At 35.4% G+C, this 18,220-nt stretch overlaps 1 protein-coding gene across 5 annotated transcripts in view; it reads right to left on the reverse strand.

Moving 5' to 3' along the window:
* XRN1 (5'-3' exoribonuclease 1) overlaps nt 1–18,220 on the reverse strand; it is a 42,010-nt gene that overhangs the window by 14,998 nt on the left and 8,792 nt on the right. For 4 of the 5 annotated variants that reach the window (XR_006018434.1, XM_042042506.1, XM_042042505.1 and 1 more), the window contains exons 10-32: nt 17,275–17,409; nt 16,247–16,310; nt 15,377–15,482; nt 14,624–14,713; nt 14,311–14,467; nt 13,862–13,981; nt 12,992–13,161; nt 12,063–12,183; nt 11,872–11,970; nt 10,647–10,750; nt 10,021–10,152; nt 8,623–8,785; nt 8,367–8,480; nt 7,800–7,898; nt 7,521–7,636; nt 6,515–6,661; nt 6,111–6,200; nt 5,161–5,296; nt 4,383–4,439; nt 3,588–3,720; nt 2,433–2,502; nt 1,149–1,374; nt 392–493 (exon numbers count right to left, since the gene is read on the reverse strand). Coding sequence is in view for 4 of the 5 variants with exons in the window: in XM_042042506.1 (XP_041898440.1) it covers nt 392–493; nt 1,149–1,374; nt 2,433–2,502; nt 3,588–3,720; nt 4,383–4,439; nt 5,161–5,296; nt 6,111–6,200; nt 6,515–6,661; nt 7,521–7,636; nt 7,800–7,898; nt 8,367–8,480; nt 8,623–8,785; nt 10,021–10,152; nt 10,647–10,750; nt 11,872–11,970; nt 12,063–12,183; nt 12,992–13,161; nt 13,862–13,981; nt 14,311–14,467; nt 14,624–14,713; nt 15,377–15,482; nt 16,247–16,310; nt 17,275–17,409 (2,751 nt within the window). In the remaining variant the exon portion in view is untranslated. Of the gene's footprint in view, nt 1–391; nt 494–1,148; nt 1,375–2,432; nt 2,503–3,587; nt 3,721–4,382; nt 4,440–5,160; nt 5,297–6,110; nt 6,201–6,514; nt 6,662–7,520; nt 7,637–7,799; nt 7,899–8,366; nt 8,481–8,622; nt 8,786–10,020; nt 10,153–10,646; nt 10,751–11,871; nt 11,971–12,062; nt 12,184–12,991; nt 13,162–13,861; nt 13,982–14,310; nt 14,468–14,623; nt 14,714–15,376; nt 15,483–16,246; nt 16,311–17,274; nt 17,410–18,220 lie in introns of those variants that run through there. The other variant, XM_042042507.1, reaches the window with a different exon arrangement.

The following is an 18,220-nucleotide window of genomic DNA, read 5'->3' on the forward strand; positions in this document are numbered from 1 at the left end:
GTATAATGAAACTCAGATAACAGTTCAAAATGGTTTCAAAATCATGCTTTCATACTGGGAGTATTCTTAGATTTCATTATCAATGATTTATTTTGTAAGGCCTTACCAATAAGACTTAAGTACTTGATTACATTACAGGTATGCTACTGCAGAACTGAAGCCCAGCTATGCAAAACACCCCTTAAAAATCTAATATCTAAACAAGTATAACACAGGATATTATATTCATTCAAGAACTGAGAGCAGTTCTGCTCCAATCTGTATCTGAACTAAAACACCTGATGTACTAAAACAAAGCAATTTATTAATCATAAGAAAATGACAGCCACCCTGAACAGAGGGCCAAAACAGAGACATTTGGGTCCAATACTAAATGAATCCGAACACTCACTTTATTTTTCTGATTGCCACTCAGAAATGATCCTTTCTGGGGTGAGTTAGAGTTGCCCTGATTTTCAGCCCTGAGATTGTAATGCTGTCTTCCATTCAGTTGCTAAATCATTGAGAGAAAAAAAAAATCAGAAATGTTTCATTGTCTTACATTTTCTTTTGGAAAGCAGTTTTTCTTGTATAGACTTGAAAAACATGAGACAACTGTTTTCAAACACACTTATAGGAACATGAAGTTACCAATTAAGGTAACTTGCTTTAAAGAATTCTCTTTAAAAAAAATCAAGCGTCATTAAACCACCAAGAACCTGAATTCACCTGTAATTTTTCCTCCTTTATTGTAGTTTAAAAGTAAATCATAACCAAGCAGCAAAACTGAGAGGGAAATCATGTCTTTCCCTTCTAAGCATGGACAAACAGCCTACAGGAAGCATTAATTGGATCAAAGCTTTAAGGAAATAATTGCATCTCTGCCCAAACACACTTATTTGTTGACACCAAATATGGTGTCACTGCTCCAAACTAAGTATCTGTCTCCCAGAAAAGCAACTGGAGTTACACAGAGCAAAACAACTGTCAATAAGGAAATTTTAATCCTTTTCATTATTAGATTAATTCATTTCTCCAACATAAGAATTATTCTATTTCTAATATATTGACACAAAAACTAAATTTTCTTTGGACCAATGAAGATAACCATGTCAATACTTCAGATTCTAGGGAAAAACATTTTTGTACAAATGCAAGGAAAGTCTTACTTGAGTAGGAACAAAAAGGGAGCGAGGAGAATGGTTGAGGCCTCCCAGATGCACTTTTTGTGAGCATACAGATGACAGATCAGATGCATATGAGTTGTAGTTATTCACTGCTGGCTGAGGTTTAACTATGGCCATCAGCTTTTGATTTCCCATTTCTGACCGACTACCATGAGACAGGTTAATTAAGGCACTTGAGGGCAGGCGATAACCTCTGGCAGGCGAGCACCTTAAGAAAAGTGAATTCCATAGTTGTTTCATGCAGTTTAATTGTTGCCAAAAGATAATAACTCACGTTTGAACAATAGAGGCTGTAAACTATCCAGTATTGAAATCTAGTAGCATTGCAGACAACCTGAAATCCATGGCTCCCCTTTGCCCTCTGGCTGTCAAACAGTAATTACCACTACTCTCAGTTTATAATGTACCTTTCAGAGCTGAGCTTAAAGAAATGTTTAAGATGAGTGAATTGTTATAGCACAGTTCTGTAGTAAATATTTCTGTAAAAGAACCAGAAAACAACATTCTTTTATTTTTCAGAAATGAAAACTGAAGTTTCAGGTTCAGCAGCAGAATTACAAATTGAAGTTAAGCAGCATTTCTGAACAGTGAGTATTATCTGTGTTACAGGACATGCAAGGGCTATCTTTGTGCAATGATTGCTAAATGCAGGTAGTAGGTAAGAATCTCCTCTAACTTCCATCATTAAAACCTTTATTTAGATAAGAACAGTAAAATGAAGCCTGCTGGGTATATTTGAGCACTTACAGGTTTAGCTGTTTATTTAAATACAGAAGAGTTCTCACACTTTAAAAACAAAAGCACCTCCACCTCCTGAAGAACAGTTCAGGTTTTTAATGGTGGTTGGAATTTAGTGCTTAAGTATCACTATAGATAGTTCAGAGTCCCTCCTTCAGAGGAACAGATGCCTTCTGGCTAGTTTTTAATCTACATGTTGAATACATACTGATAAGAACCTATTTTCTACATATTTATTTAGACATCTGGATCTAGTGCATTATTCTGCTGGTTCGTATTTGCTTTCTACAAGTCAGAAGTTATACACCAAAAAAAGCCTAAAGAGCATTTCCACAATATATATGCTTCATAGAAATTATCACTACTCAAAGAGAATAAGGAAACACAAAAGAAATTAAAACTGACCAACACTGCCAAGAAACAAAGTTTGAAGAAGAGGCATTAAACATATCCAACCAAACCAAAGTCAGCAATTCCATGCCATTTATACCAATAGAAGGAAATGACTCTGAACTCCCCCACACAAACCTTATAGTGAGGCCTCCAAGAAATTCTTCATCAAACAAAACTTCAAAGAGGACATCTGTTTCTCTAGCAGCTATAGAAAACAAAGTAAAATGTCATCCTATATAGGTTACATTAGTTACTTCCATCTATATTATGTAAATATCTATACTAGTTATGCAATAAAGAATGTAAATGAACAACAATCCCCCAACTAATTTCTGAGTAATTTCATTAACAGGAATTTGGAAACGCTTCTCAAGGTCTCACATATGTCTGCTCATTAAGATATAGTTTCAACAGAAATGTACCATGCATAACACCTTACCAATGTGCATTAATAGAACTGCAGTTTATAGCAGTATGTCACAGTGGTCAGAAACTGTCAGAAGGAGATGCAAGCCACTTTTACATTCAGGCAGTCAGAAACTAAAAGCTTTAATATTAACTTCTTGCACAATGACAGACTAATACACCTTTAGAATTATATTAGTATATAATAATTATGGAGAAAATAATATTTCTTTAAAAAAACTGCACCCAAGTCTTGTCTATTCAAGATTCTATTAGATGCGAACTGAATGAGAAAGCAACTACTGAAATGGCAGGTAAGAAAACCACTTGTAATACTAGATCTCAAACTGCTACACTCTGTGGGACTTGATAAATCCTTTTATTTACTTGAAATAGATTTATGGTTGATTTTCTTGTCAAAGAAGGTATAAATCCATGCCAATTAATGGAAATGGAAGATCACAGAATAAAAAGACAAATTCAAAATAAAACAATTTAAGACAAATCATATTTGATAAAGTTTTATGTTCAATGTAAGTATTAAGACTCGGTTTTATGCCTACTTCACTTAACTTTGCCCATATTTTCCCATAACTTCATTTTGTTCCTGTTCTGCTCTGCCTTCTTCATATTAAGAAGAAACAAAGAATAATTTCTAATTCATATAGGAAGGAACATAGAGTAAGTAATTTCTTATTCAAAGAACAGCTGTGTAACACATGAAATTCGAAACAGTAAATATGTCATTAACAGCTTCAAGTTGCATATGCTTCATAGTGAGAAATGAGTGCATTCACAACCATTACACAAAATGCTATCCCTAAAGCCTGCTTTCACATTGCTAGCTGAGCTGCTATATAGCTGTAATCATGAAGAAAATATTACCTCCTTTAATTCCTATAATGGTGCCTCGTAGACCAACTGGAACAGAAAAGTTCTCTCTGACATTGACAACACGGTCAAACAGCCTGTACTCTGCATCTCGATCTGGAACAACCCCCTTCTGCTGTTCTAATGGCTAACAATAACCAAAAGACTGTGTTAATGTATGCAAAAGAATAAGGATTACAATAAAAATCCATTTACAACAATATCTGAGATACACTATAAAGCAAAACCATAGAAAAATCCTCCCCCAAAAACTAAAAACCTTCCCTCTCCAGATTCAAAGCAAACTTTCTTTTTTTCCCCCCTTGCAACTCTCACTCACTGCTACTGCCTGAAAAACAAGTGTTGTGCACTAGTTGATCAAGAGGATCAATTCAGACAGAGCCAAAACACTGAGTGCAATCTGACTATATCAGTAACATGGGCAAGATAAGCAGTTGGTCCTATGTCAAGAACTGAATAAAAAGTAAAGCAGGGCAAATAGACAGCAGGAACATGTTTTATTTTGCCTTCATTATAGAGACAATAAGAACTGTAGAAGCATAAAGGACAGAAAGTAGAAAAAACCTGAAAATCAGTGTCCTACATGACAGAGTTCTGCAGTTAGAAGAAATTCTCTCTCCTTGTAGAGACAGACTACTGTTCTCAAAATTATGTTCTAGAAGGCATAATAGAATCTTTCCTTTCATCAATACCGTCATAAAATTCCATTTTCCTAAAGTTGATAAGCTTAGGTAAAATAAATATGATCTGGACAACTTAACCCCCACCCAACTTGTTTCCATCACTTACTCTGTACAGCAAATGGGGTTTCACAGTTACTCGCACCTTCTTGTTGCTCTTTCTCTGCTAAAGGAAAGGAACAGAAAGTCTTTACAAACCAGTGTAGGAACCAGCACTGGAACAGGTAAAACAAAACTCCTGAAAAGATCATGTAGAATTCTTCAGTTTCTTTTAGATAATGGTATACAGCTTTAATGAAGTCTTGAGAGTAAGTCTCTCTTTTTAAAATATGGTAGATTTCCTACCAAGCCATTAGTTGTCTAATTCCAGATTTCACACCAATTTTATTAAGATGTGCTTGCAAGTTATTTCAAAAAATCAGCCCATTATTTCATATGGCTTTGTCCTTAGCTTTTTACTCAAGTCATTTCCTAGGCCACCTTTTTCATCTGTGGCCTTCAGAAAATAACTTTCTAATTTTCTGCTAACCAAAGAGAAACTGCAGGGGAAGAACAGCCGGGATTGCATGTAAAAAGAGCACTTTAGTATTTTTCAACATATACAGATACCTGTTCCTTTACAAAACCATGGAAAGGCACAGCTCAGAGTATGTCCCACTGCTGATAAATCACTCCTGAAAGACTGAATCTCTTACAAAGATTAATAATGAGCTCTTCTGAATTTCTGGGATAATTCACATTACAAATCCAGATTTTACATTATATTCTGCGTCCTTTATCTTTGGAATGGCAAGTAATCTTCAATTGTCTTATTCACATTCAAGAACTTCAAAAATAATGAGCAGCTGCTTTTTGGTTCACCCCTGCTCACATACCAAGCTGCATACCTTGCATTTCTCTACTTCTTCTTCAATTTTCTCAACAATGGCCGCATCCAAAATTTGCAAGTCACAAGATGAGCGAGACAAAGCAGACACAGGATGTGCCTTTAGCCAGGCAACAATTTCTTGCACTTTCTCAGCTCTGAATAAAAAATTACATGAATGCTTTTAACTGCATATACCAGGCATTTTACCACATTCCCTAATTTAATTACTCAAGTACTACCATACAGACCAAATGATTGTATATATTCATAAAGTAGTGGAATCTAAGAGTTCTGTATGATTTAAGAAAAGTCTAAATTATACAATACTGTTTCAAAACCATAACCTAAAATCTTGTTTCAGAGATTCTTTTAAGCAAAGAGTCCCACACTGGTGTATCACCAGGTAACAGTCCCGCAGAGTGAAGTGTCCTGCAGATTTACTGACTGAAGCCTGTGAATTGGGTTTATTGTCTAATAACTAAAGCTGTTTCATGTTACCATGCTGTGTCTGGAACTAAGGTTGCTATTTTTCTCCCACGAAACTGAATAAACGTAGACTAAAAATGTGCAAAGTACTTTCAACTCTGTAAGACTTCTTTTTCAAATTTGAAGTGATTTTATACAATTGCCACAATTATTGGTTATTTTTTCAAAAATTGTCTTTATGACTAGTCATAGCTATGCTTACTGAAGGTTATTTTAAAAGCAAGGATTATGAAGTAGCCACTAAAAATTATATTTCTCATTTATACTGGGTTTTTTTGAGGTTGACGTCTGGCAGAAACTTGGATTCCATGACTGAAAAGTACAGCATTCAAATAATGTTTTCAGCCATCACTGAACAATCAGGCTGCTCGAGGAACAGCAAGGTTTCAGTTACACAGCAGCCACTACACGATCACTACCAATTTCACCATTGCCAGTTTTTATTCTCCTTATTGCAGAAAAGAGATAAGGACCATGGCTTACCCATTCTCATCCTCTCCAGGCCAAATATCATCTTCATAGCAGATATCTTCCTGGCTGTTCTTGGCTACATAATTAAATAGTTCAGGCACCCTAAAAACCCCCGAATATATGGAAGATAACTTCAGTTTCACATCAGCATAGACCACAAAAAAGCCCCATCAAAATCAAGGCTGATGGGCTTCAAAATTTGTGGAGCCCAGATGGGTTATTTTTTACTTCATTTAGCATCATACTGTTAATTTTTCATAGGAAAGCTGTTAACAAATTTACAATATCCCAAAGTAGAACACTGGAAGTAAAGAAACAAACTCATCGGTTCTTAGAAGATCTGTGACCAGAGGACAAATTCCAACAATTGATACAAAGGTGGGTAATTTGGATGAAACTCATATGTAATAATTTACCTTTCTAAATACTCAGCAAGTAGTTGTTCTACAGCAGAAGAATACATCCATTCGTTTCCAACTTTCTTAGTATAGCCAGGAACTTCTTCATTTTTCTTATTGAACTTCAGGTTTAGCCCCACATTTGCTTTGTGATCACCATGAGGACTGAAAATAAGAAAAAGTTCATTAACTTGCAATAATATGTGTGAATGTGCACACACATTAAAAAAAACCCCTCGTAAACATACATTCTCGGCCTTAAACCATAGAAGAATTAAATTCATTGTATTGTTTACTTGTTAACATTGTGTCAGCTGTAAATGTCACAGGCCAGAAGTGCTATGGTAGCTGTCCACCTGTGTGCCTATACTTCATTGCAAAGAAGGGTAGGCAATATTTTACCTTTCTTCCTTAATTGAGATCTAATCAACCACAATCAACCTGGCATTTACCAAGCTGCAGGAGGATGTCCTTGAACAATCCATCCGGAACAAATGTACACATTAGATCACAAGAAGATGCTCAGGCATCGACCATATTTTTAGAGAGGAACCACAATTTTTACATTCACAAGACTACATGGATTGCCTCCCTTATGGATTTTAAGGGGTCTTAACTAGTTCTTAAGAGAAGCTACAGGTACAATTAATCTCCCTTTATATAGCAGTAGTAAGTACAATGAAATTAGATCCCAATTCCACTTTTTTATTCTCAGTGTGGCAAAGTCAGTTTAAACTCGTAATTCAATTTTGCTAATAGCTAACCAGGAAAGTCAATTTTATGTCTAGCTACAATATGAAAGTAAACAGACCTGTCCAGTAAACAAAAATTTAAAACATGTTTCTGATAGAGAAAAAGCAATGCATATCAACTTAGTTTACAGCAAATATACTTCAAAGAAAGCTTCACATCACAAAATAGAGTACACTTGATAAAAACAGGACTTAAGCACAGCAAAAATTTTGTAGAGTTATAGCAGAATTTAGAAGTGTCCCTACAGTAAAAATTCACAAAGAGAACTTACTTCTTCTTTGATCCTCTTCCAATAAAGATACTCCCTGTAAATCTGGAGACAAGATATCCACTTACTCCAAGACGGCTGGCCAAAATATATGCAGGATTGTATTTCACAGAATATTTCTTTAAAACAAACAAACAAAACATATTGGCAATGCCTAAAGGATAAGGATTTTTATACAAAGGGCAAATGAATGATATGGAAACATCCCTTAGAGACATTTACCACTGCAAAATCTATTTCATACATTGTTTAAGCTTTTACTAGAAAAGCAGAAGCACTCACATGCTGGTTCTGTATTAAAGTATCAAGCTGGGGTTCACACGGAATATTAAAAACTACCCGGATTCTACCTTCTGGAATCACATCATGTGAATCGTGAACCTTGGAGAGAAAGACAATACATTAAAAATGCTGTAGAAATGGTATTTAAAAACAGCAGTCTTTGGATAAAAACCTCATGGTCTACTTTATCAACAATTTTGCTGCAGTAAGCACAGAGATACTTTGGGATTCATCACCCTGCCTTGACCTGCACATTGCTTCCTCATAGAGCCAATCATTCAGTATTAAATCAAAGGAATTCATGACTGAAAATAGCAAAAAATGGGAAATTTATGTATTATCCCAAATAACTAATCAAAATAATCCAGCATTCAAGTTTATAAATAACAAGGACAGGGAAAACAGAAGATCCCTCTCTTTCTCAGACTAAACCACCAGGGAAACCTAGATTTAAAATTTTAGCCAGCAAATGGCTGCTACTGTCACACAACATCTTAGATTATTTTAGGTTTGCAAAAAAAAAAAAAACAATCTGCAGGGAAAAATTATGAAATTACTGGAACTAACTTCTCCCATGCAGCCGTAGTAAGGAGATCCCAGCATGAAGGCTGTACTTCCAGGAGGAAACAAATCATCCAGAGTTCTGATGTTTGAAAAACGAGAGTCAAAGGCTTTGATATCCTACATGAAAAAGACAATATTGATAATCTTAAATATCATTCAGGTCCAACAGAATAATTAAAAAGTTTGTATTAAATAGACAGTTTAAAACATAGTCTGAGTTTGATATAATTCAGAGAAGATACTGAACTTGTATATTTACCTTGACAACTGTTTGGTACACAAAAGGAAGAACTTGTTTAGACCACTGCTTCTCCAAATAAACTTCTCCATTTTGGTTTAGTTGATATCTATTACCAGTGAGTAACTGAGCATATACAACTACTGATGTTTCATGGATAAATATTCCTTTCCTTCTCTGGTACCTGAATGCAAAACAGAACATTTAGCTTGATTACAATAAACAGAACTGAACCAAGAGGGTAGAATAAATTTATTGAAGTAAAAATAAATAAAGTAAAAAAACCTCTTTAAAGAAGGATTCTAATGGTTTTCTTCTTATTTTACAAAAAATATGCAGAATAAATGTCTTAACCAACTGCTTACCCACTGTTGCACAGCCATCACTACAGAGCTCAGAGTATTAATTTAAGCACATTTAGTCTTTACAGTGGAAGGGTTAGGGGTAATTAAATCAGGTTACTCGAATGATAGATAATGAAATGCCAAACTGATGCTGAATTGATTTTTGCCTTTTTGCTTCTGTATCTTCTCTATATTCTTTACATATACATGTGTAGCTCTGTAGTCTATTACAGTGTTCGTAGCTAGCGTTTTACCTACTCTGTTAAGACAGAAAGACAAAATAAATTCCCCAGCGGCTCCAAGCTGGGGGTCCAAGGTTAGATTCTCTGGGAAGCCAAGGTTGAAACCAGCTCTCCAAGACACATTTTCATAAACAAAGTTTAGCTCCTATCTAAGGGGGATTTCAGAAAGGGTTGAACTGGGGGAGGGAATTACTTCATCACTTATATCTCTAATTGAAGGTTCTTGTCAGTTATGCTAATTTGCTACACATATAAAAATTGTATGTGCTTTAAGTTATGGGTGCATCTTCAGTCATTTTCCATCTAGCGTGCTGTGCCACCTAAGCATCCTTACAAAGGTAACCCCTTTTTATCACCTGTGTCTGGCTCGTGATTTTAAGACCAGCAAAAAGGCATCAAAACTACTGTAACTCAGTTATAGTCTACTGAGACCCACACTTTAGAAGAGCAAGAGCTGTATTCAAATTTAACAATGCTAAGCCATTTGAGTTGTAAGTTGATACTGTATTACTTCATTCTACAAACATCCTACAACTGAAGATTGCTAACACCAGAACAGAAAATTGAGAGGGAGAATAAATACTGAAACTCATTCATTTGAGAGTTCTTTTGTAACAGCATCTAACTTTAGTTACCTCAGGACTGACTCCATATATTCTGAAATTTCAATATAAGCTCTTTTATGTTGTTGTTTTAAATTTAAGCAGACTTGATTAACCTTTATCATCAAGTATGCAGCAGCTCTTCTGTGCTACTTAGGTCTGTAATACAGGAACAAAACACAGCTAAGACATAAAATGCAAAGCTACACTTTAACTTTTGAAATTACTTACTGCTCTGAAATGCCTTGAACTTCTTTTATCCACATGCTTTGTTCCTTATCTCCAACATAAGCCACTTTAGTTGGGGGCACTGCATTTCCCATGTAAAGCTTCTGTGTGCCATGTGGTTCTTCCAAATAAAACCTTGAGAATATTACGACAGGTAGGAAATTTAACCAAATAAGATTAACCTAGACATAACCAATTGTGAGCAAAACTTAAAATTGTTAGAAATGACTTGTTAAAGATGTGGAAGACTTGCAGCACCGTTTTCTCCATCCCTTCCACAACAGGCCACATAGCATGGATTTAATAAAAAATACCAGTACATGTGCTGAAAGGAGGATTTTAAAGGAATGGTCACATGTGGATTTCTGTGCATCCATTTTTCCCTCAAAACTAAGAAGGAACTCTCCCAAGCATCTACATCTATAGCAAAAGAGTGAAAGACTAGACTGCTACAGAGGCAACCAAATCTCAGAACAATGTTAAACATTCTTCACCAAGCAGCCTTTGTTATATCTGGACTAATTTGTTGTTACTTTTACAATAAAACCAAAATTTCTGCGCAGTCCAAGGAACTTAATTTGAGAAAAACCAGTAAAACAACAAAGAACTATGTATCAGGTAACTCTTACTTAGTTTCTCCATCTGACACTGCAACAACTCTGGCTTCTTCAAGGTGGGGCCAGTTAACAAAAACCCTCTTTCCAAGTATCAAACTGGCAACATTTTCTACCATCTGGAAAAAACCCAGAAGTTTTATTACTAATTGTTTAACATATTAAAAGATTTTTAAATAGTATTTTCAAACTAGCTTTGCAATAAAAACTACAGTAGTTAAATAATGGGTTTTGTTGCACAATAAAAATCTTATTTTATCTTATTAAAATATATTTGATACAGATTACATAATCCCTGACTAAAAGTGTGGCTCTTAACATGTTGCATGTGCTTCTTGGAAGACCTGGGCTGATTTACGTGTCTGATATAAGCTTCCTGAGTACTTATTTTGTTAAATCACATAGAACTACTTGTGTCTCTGGGACACAATGAACAAAATGACAATTTGAGATTACTGAAATATTTTGTACCATATATTTTATTTATTTATCTCACTGAAAAAAAGGAACAACATGTATGTCTATGACTTTGCTAGCATCTGTAATTTTAGTCTCACATTATGTTCCGTTTTTCTAATGAGTTTCTGCTATTTTTTAATATTATTTGGGCTTATTTAGTTTTTCTTGCCATGTATCTTGAATATGCACTCTTCCTATCTCTCTACTGTAAAATTGTATCTATTGCATCGTATCATATCACATCGTATCACCTTCCTCCTCTCCCCTTTCCTGCTTTTATTTATTTTTCTCTGAAACTTTTTTCATTTCTGCACTTGTCATTTGCCACTTTGACTCCTCTCCCTATCAAACACCCTCATTAGAGTGGAAGGTGTTAAGTCAGCTTTGTTGATAAAAAGGAAGCACTTTTTCTTTTTAAGTGGTCATCTATTTAGTTACACAAAAGGCAAACAACACTGTTCCGGAGACCACTCCTTGCATTTATACCATTAGTTAGCCACCAGCTCCTTACCCAAGAACATCTAAATGCTACCACAGAGACAGGCCAGAAACTCAATGAAGGAGACTGACATTTCATATTGTGAAGTCTGGAAAAATGTAAGCCTTTTAGCAGATACACAAAATTCTAGACTGTTTCTCACATAAATTTAGCATTTTAACACTTCAAATCTGACTATTTAACAAATTCAGTCTTTTTAATAAGTTTTGGTCCAGCTGTGGGGGTTTTTTTTGTCTTGGTTTTTGTTAGGTTTTGGTCTTTCGTTAGGAGCTGAATGCTTACCTGGTCTTTTGAGTTCTCATCAACTATGATTTCTAATATCATGTTCTCTCCATGGCTGCTTTGCTGAAACACTTGTACACCACTTTTTTTAAGATAGAACTGGGTAAAAACAAAACATCACATAAAAGTTGAGTTCTTACATAGTTAGCTGTTAAATACAATTGAAATGTTGGAAGAGGAAAATCTTTTACCTTATGTTTAATGTGCTTTAAAGTAGGAAATCCACAAAAATATAATGCACTCTTGTTGATTTTAGTTATCTTATTGTGGGTTATCTCTACATGCCAAGCATCCAAAGGTATTGTTTTATACCTAAAAAATAAGTTGCACAACATTTGCTCATGTTGATTGACCTTCAGCTCTAGAAAATCTCACTACTCATTCAAACACTCATTAATTGACAAACCCTTTGCTTTCCGGCAACTAATTTATGTCACTTGGAATATATAGAAAGGACTACAAAAAGCCCCATACTACTGCTGCAAAGAGCCTACTCATTAGGAAAAAGACAAAACTTTAGCATATATGCCAAACTCACTATTTTATTTAAGTAATTGTTATTACCAAATTCTAACTAGCAATGGTTCCATATGGTATCATCCATCTTCACAACTATCCATTCTTTACTGACTGTAATCCAGCAACAGGCATTCCTCCTCTACTCTGCTTTGACTACTATTAACGTTATGTTTCCATTTCATCTTCAGTCTGTGTGAAATCAAGCTGGCTACCTTCATTGAGAAGGTGGTGAAAAACAAACTTGGGTTAAACTCTGCACTGGATCCAAATGTTTACATTTGAAAAAAAAAATACTCTGGAATTAGCATGCCAATAAATGATCACTATTTATCAGATATTTGTACCAGTCTTTCATCCTCTGTCACACAAAGTTTAGTAATATCCTAGATTGTTCTTGACGACTTAGCATTGGTTCATCTGTTTTGCAAAGTAACATCTGAAGGGACAATACTTTTACTGTGCCATCCAAAGCAGGCAACATCTAATTCAGTATCTTTCATTTCTCAATGTATAGACTGGCATATGCAAGGTTTGGTTAAAATGTTAATAAAAGTCCTCCAACTACTTTTAGCTTACTTTAAAATAGTTATGCCAGTGTTACCTCGTGTGACATCGTTCTATTGCAGGGAATTTCTCGGGCCATGGTGAGAGGTACTGGAACTCAGCATCTTTGTCATACCAGTACATTAAGCAAGCACTGTGAGTGTTTCTTCGTTTCTCCTCTTCTTTTAGGCCCTTATTACAGGATTCCATGGCCTGCAGCAGTCGCTTCTAAATTTTGGAGAAATTAGCACATGTGAAACTGGCAACAAAAATTAGCATGGAAACATTTACACTGAGAAAGTAACCTGGGAAGTCCAGATACCCAATGTGCTCATTTTCCAGTTGCAGCCTCACCCTTCCTCATGTCCCTGACAAAAGTGCTCTCTGAACAATTACCATGGAATGGCTTTGGAGAATAAAGATCACCTTTCTGAAAGCCTATTTCCAAAGGGTAGCCTTACCTAATACTGTTATCCTATATGCAAAAGGAAAGTACTATTTTTTTTCTCTCCATTAATGCTTTCTTATTACTGGTGTTCAAGTGAAGAGATTTCCTGCAAAAATACTTTCTTTTTTCCAAGTCTTTCTTTTATTTTACCAACAGATCTTCTGTATTTTTATATGTACACAGGAACAGAATATTTTTCTCAAAGAATCTGAACCAAAATATTTGAACAGCTGATTAAAAATTTTAACAACACCAAGCCCACAGCCCTTACTGAGGACTTCTGCCACCTGAAACTAACTTTACTTGTGGTAACTTAATCTAGACTTATTCCCCAAGCAGCAAACATTTATATTTTTCTGCGATCTTATCAAGTGTTAATTTAAACTTGCACTTAATTGCATGTCTAACTGTTGATTAATTGAGAAATTTAGTAGTCTTGTTATGCAGCTTTTATGGACAGCAGATGCTGAAAGAACTTACCTCATCAATAAACGGGATTAGTACTACAGCTTCCCATTCCTGCTGTTTACCATTTAGGTCAGTTTTAAAATCAGGTGGATAATATTCTATAATAGGAGAGTCTTGACTAGTCATCAAATGCTAGAAAGATACAATAGAGTTTACATCAAAGGCAATTTAGCATTAATTGTAGGAAGGCTGGTATTAAAACCAATTAAAGGCCGTAAAGGAATGAAACACTTAACTGCCCTAGTTGGAAATTGCTTAGCAAATATAAAATTTTGTATTTATTACTAACTTTACAACGTACTAAATACAGTAACAAGTAGAATATTTAACCATACATCTAGAATGTAGAGATAGAATATCATTAACAAGACATGCAAAAACATCATTAAAAGAGTAAAATAAAATAAAGCAGACAATGAGTAAGCAGTACATAGATAATGCAATTTAATTCTATATCCTACCTGGTAGCATTTAGGTAGCAGATCTTTGCTAGCTGCTGGAAGTACAGCAAGAAGCTGTTCAAATGGCATGAAAGGTTTTCCCAATTCAAATTTGATTTTGAATTCACTGATGTTGTGAATATCTGACAGGTAAGGTGCATAATGATAAGGGTAATACCTGCAGGTTAAAAAAACCCCTAAGTTACTTGACTTAATTACAGCACAGCAATGTTCACAGATCAGAAACAAACCAAACTACATTAAATGCTCCCAGCATACAAAGTGAAATACCACTCTATCTTTCAGCAGTTTCTCATTTAATGTTTTTTCTTACCAGCTCCATGATTGAACTCCATGGTAATAATAATGCAAAATCCACTGTATTGCCTGGACATAACATTCAGCTTGATCAGCCAAGAAGGCACTTAAAAGAAAAAGGAAAGATACTTATTGGTTTTCTCATTTTTACAGGTACATAAAACGTACTCAGCATACATTATACTTCTTATACACAGAAATGAAGATAGAACATTTTGGGAACATAATAATACCATGATTTTCTAGATTCATTTCCTCCTGGTCCTCAAATACTTATTACAGAAAACTTGACTCGCAGCTCCTGTTGCATTAGACAAAATCATCACCACTGCAGTACTCTGCCATGTATTCTCTACTTTTAACATAGGATGAATATTCTGTCTTGTATTAGAATCACAGTACGTTTGGGATTGGAACAGACCTTACAGATCATCTAGTTCCAACTCTCTGCCATGGGCAGGGACACCTTCCATAGACCAGATTGCTCAAAGTCCCACTCAACCTGGCCTTGAACACTTCCATGGATGGGACATCCACAACTCCTCTGGGCAACCTGCTCCAGTGCCTCACCACCCTCACAGTAAAATATTTCTTCCTTAATATCTAACGTAAACCTGCTCCTTTTCACTTTGAAGCCATTATGCCTTGTCCTGTCACTACACACCCTTGTAAATAGTCTCTAATGCATATTTACAAATGTATGTCTCTAATACATATCTACAAAGACTTGTCTTCAGCATTTGGGGCGGGGAAAGAAGCATAAACTTACTCAGACACTACTTCTACACCCATTTTTGTCATGTAGTAAGTTCTTTTGTATTGCCTAAACTCAGTTTCAAACAGATCATCATCTTCTGGTTCATCTTCCAAAGTGGCTGGAAAACCAGTCATGAAAAAAGAGGATTAACATTGATTTCTCTACTACAATAAAGTTTGAAAACACTCACTTCTGACTTAATCTCTTAACTTTACTCTGCAATTCAAAGCTATAGGTGCTCACACCTTCCTTGCACTGAAAGTAACATGAAACAATCAAACAAAATCTTCACCCAGAGAAATTCTGGAATTTTTAAGACAGGCAACCCACTTTTTAGCCCAATTACAAGAACAGAGAAGATAATATAAGCCAACAGAAAAAAATCTGAGAAAACATTAAAATGAATTTTAAAATTTACTTATGTTCTGCAACATAATCTAATATCATATAGTAATATTTATACATTCTTGACAAATAATTTCAAAACATGAGCAAAAAACATGTCCTACAAGTAGAACGAGTTTAAAAATGTAAGTACAACCAAAAACCCTAAAGCCATACAAAAATCTGTTTATCTGTCCCCCCCCCATATAAGAAAATACCTATGCACAAAATTATTAAGCACATAATATTATCAAAGATTTTTTCATTAATTCCTTTAACTCATCATGGAAACACAGGTCAGGGAAGAAGCACCTCTAAAGCTTTAGCCCCACTCTCTCTCACCAAAACAGTTCCACTTCCCAACTGCTGACTACGTAAGTCTTACATTCAGATTAAGGCCATCTCTGACAAGCAATTCTTACACTTCTTTGAAATCTATACACATATTAACATGGGGGTTTTTTGTTATATGTGTATGGAAAAATTTTTTGCACTTACTTTTAGGGGTCACTTCACCTTCATTTTTTTCTAAAGCAGCCAAAGATATAGAATTTTCCTGAGCCAATTAAGATTTGAGATAATGTAAAAATACAGGTTAATATGCACGGACCTCAATCAAAACCATCTAACCTGCAACTCAAAATACTATAATCAAAATGTATAAATATTATGATTTCTTATAAAGCCCATTTCCTTCTCTTAAAATTGCTTCCAGAAGATTATTTAAGCAGACCAAAAGGACAGATCAGACAAAAGAAGCAGTCTCAAAATGTTAACTACTTTTAAAAAAATACCTGAACATTCGTGTTCCAAAATGCTACTGTTTCCAAAACTGCTTAGTACAGAAAGAACAGGATAACAATATACAGAGACAGATTAAATGCAAAGGAATTTTCTCCTGCTACTCTACACCCTGCTAAAGGCATATAGTGAATGGCAGTCAATGGAATTGGTGGTGGGGAACTTGACACTGGGGCAGAGACAAGATACTGTTCTGTAGTAGTACACACATATATACAACGTGCTGTTCCTTATTAATTAGTTATATCTAGAATTACAAGTTAAATACTAATCTGAGACAGCTCGCAGCAATGAAATTGCTCTTTCTCTATTTGTTGTCAAATAGTTAGCCAATACCAAGACATACATGAAAGTTCTATAGTGTATCTGAAATATATACTTCCAGCAGGCTATGGTTTAAAATGTAATATTCTGAAGCATAGCAGGCTTGACCGTAACTCACAAAAAAGTTAAGTTCTGCTGCTTTTGAGGAACAGCAAAGCATTAAATACAGTTCTACAAGACTTTAAAAATCATGAGCACCTGACCCTGACTTTACCATTTCATCACTTGCAACCACCAATGCATACAGCCAAAATGCAAACTGTTACAATTTACTATCTTTTCTGGTTTAAAAAAAAAATCTTGACACAGAGGTTTATGCCACTTAATTTCTCTAAGATCAAATTACTGATTTGCAAAAAGTTACATTCTTATTTCCAAAATTGTGCATATAAAACACTGACCTTTTGTTTCTTTTGTTTATTTTTTCTGGCTTCCTCTGCTGCAATCCCAGCTGCCTCGTTGAGGTATTTATTGCCCACTTTACTTTCAAACCATTTTAGGTCAACAAAGACTTCACTGAAGTGTTCACGATCAAACTGTGCAGATTAAAGTAAGTTTGCAAATATTTGAGGGATGTCAAGCTTAGAATGCCAGATTAACAATGTCTTTTTAGTACGTGCATTAGATTACATCTAGAGTCATCTGTACATACATATTTTGCCCTAGAGAGACAGCTAAATAGATTAATACTAAGAACCCTGTTTCTCAGCAATATGTAACATACAGCCAAGCTTTTGTTTTCTTTCAGTAAGGCAGCAAGGGGAAACAAACAAGAGCTCAATAACTCCTACACTTCACTATCAACTCTAGAAGCAGTACATATATAGGGTCTGGGTAACACAGCCTTGTGCCACACTTTCACAGCTTTATCCAAGAACCAGAAAACAGGGCTGAAGCAGGGACAACAGATGATTTCTCTCTTTACAAATTCAGCAGAAGGTTTAATCCTTTCCATTTCTGTATGGCCTATACCTTACCTCATCTCTAGGATGGATTACTGCACTGGCACTTAACAGGATTACATCCTGTACACCAGCTGTTTCATTAACGACACTGATACCTGTCTCTCACAGATGCTCCTTGCTCTTTACTAGTGATCTTCATAAAAACCTTGCAAACAATTCTCCCCTCCAAGATCTTCAGACACAGCTTACCCCACAGGAAACTACCAGCAGGGGAAGCAAAGAACAATCACTGCCTGCAGCCAGCTTTAAGAACACACAGAAATCACTAACAATTCTGAGCTGGGAGGGACCCACAAGGATCATTGAGTCCAACTGTTAAGTGAATGGTCCTAGACGGATTGAACCCACACCCCTGGCATTAATGGCATCCTGCTCTAGAGGG

Source organism: Corvus kubaryi, unplaced genomic scaffold (assembly GCF_017639235.1).
Source record: "Corvus kubaryi isolate FWS band 111438036 unplaced genomic scaffold, C.kubaryi_AGA036_p1.0 37397, whole genome shotgun sequence".
NCBI classification, from domain to species: domain Eukaryota; kingdom Metazoa; phylum Chordata; class Aves; order Passeriformes; family Corvidae; genus Corvus; species Corvus kubaryi.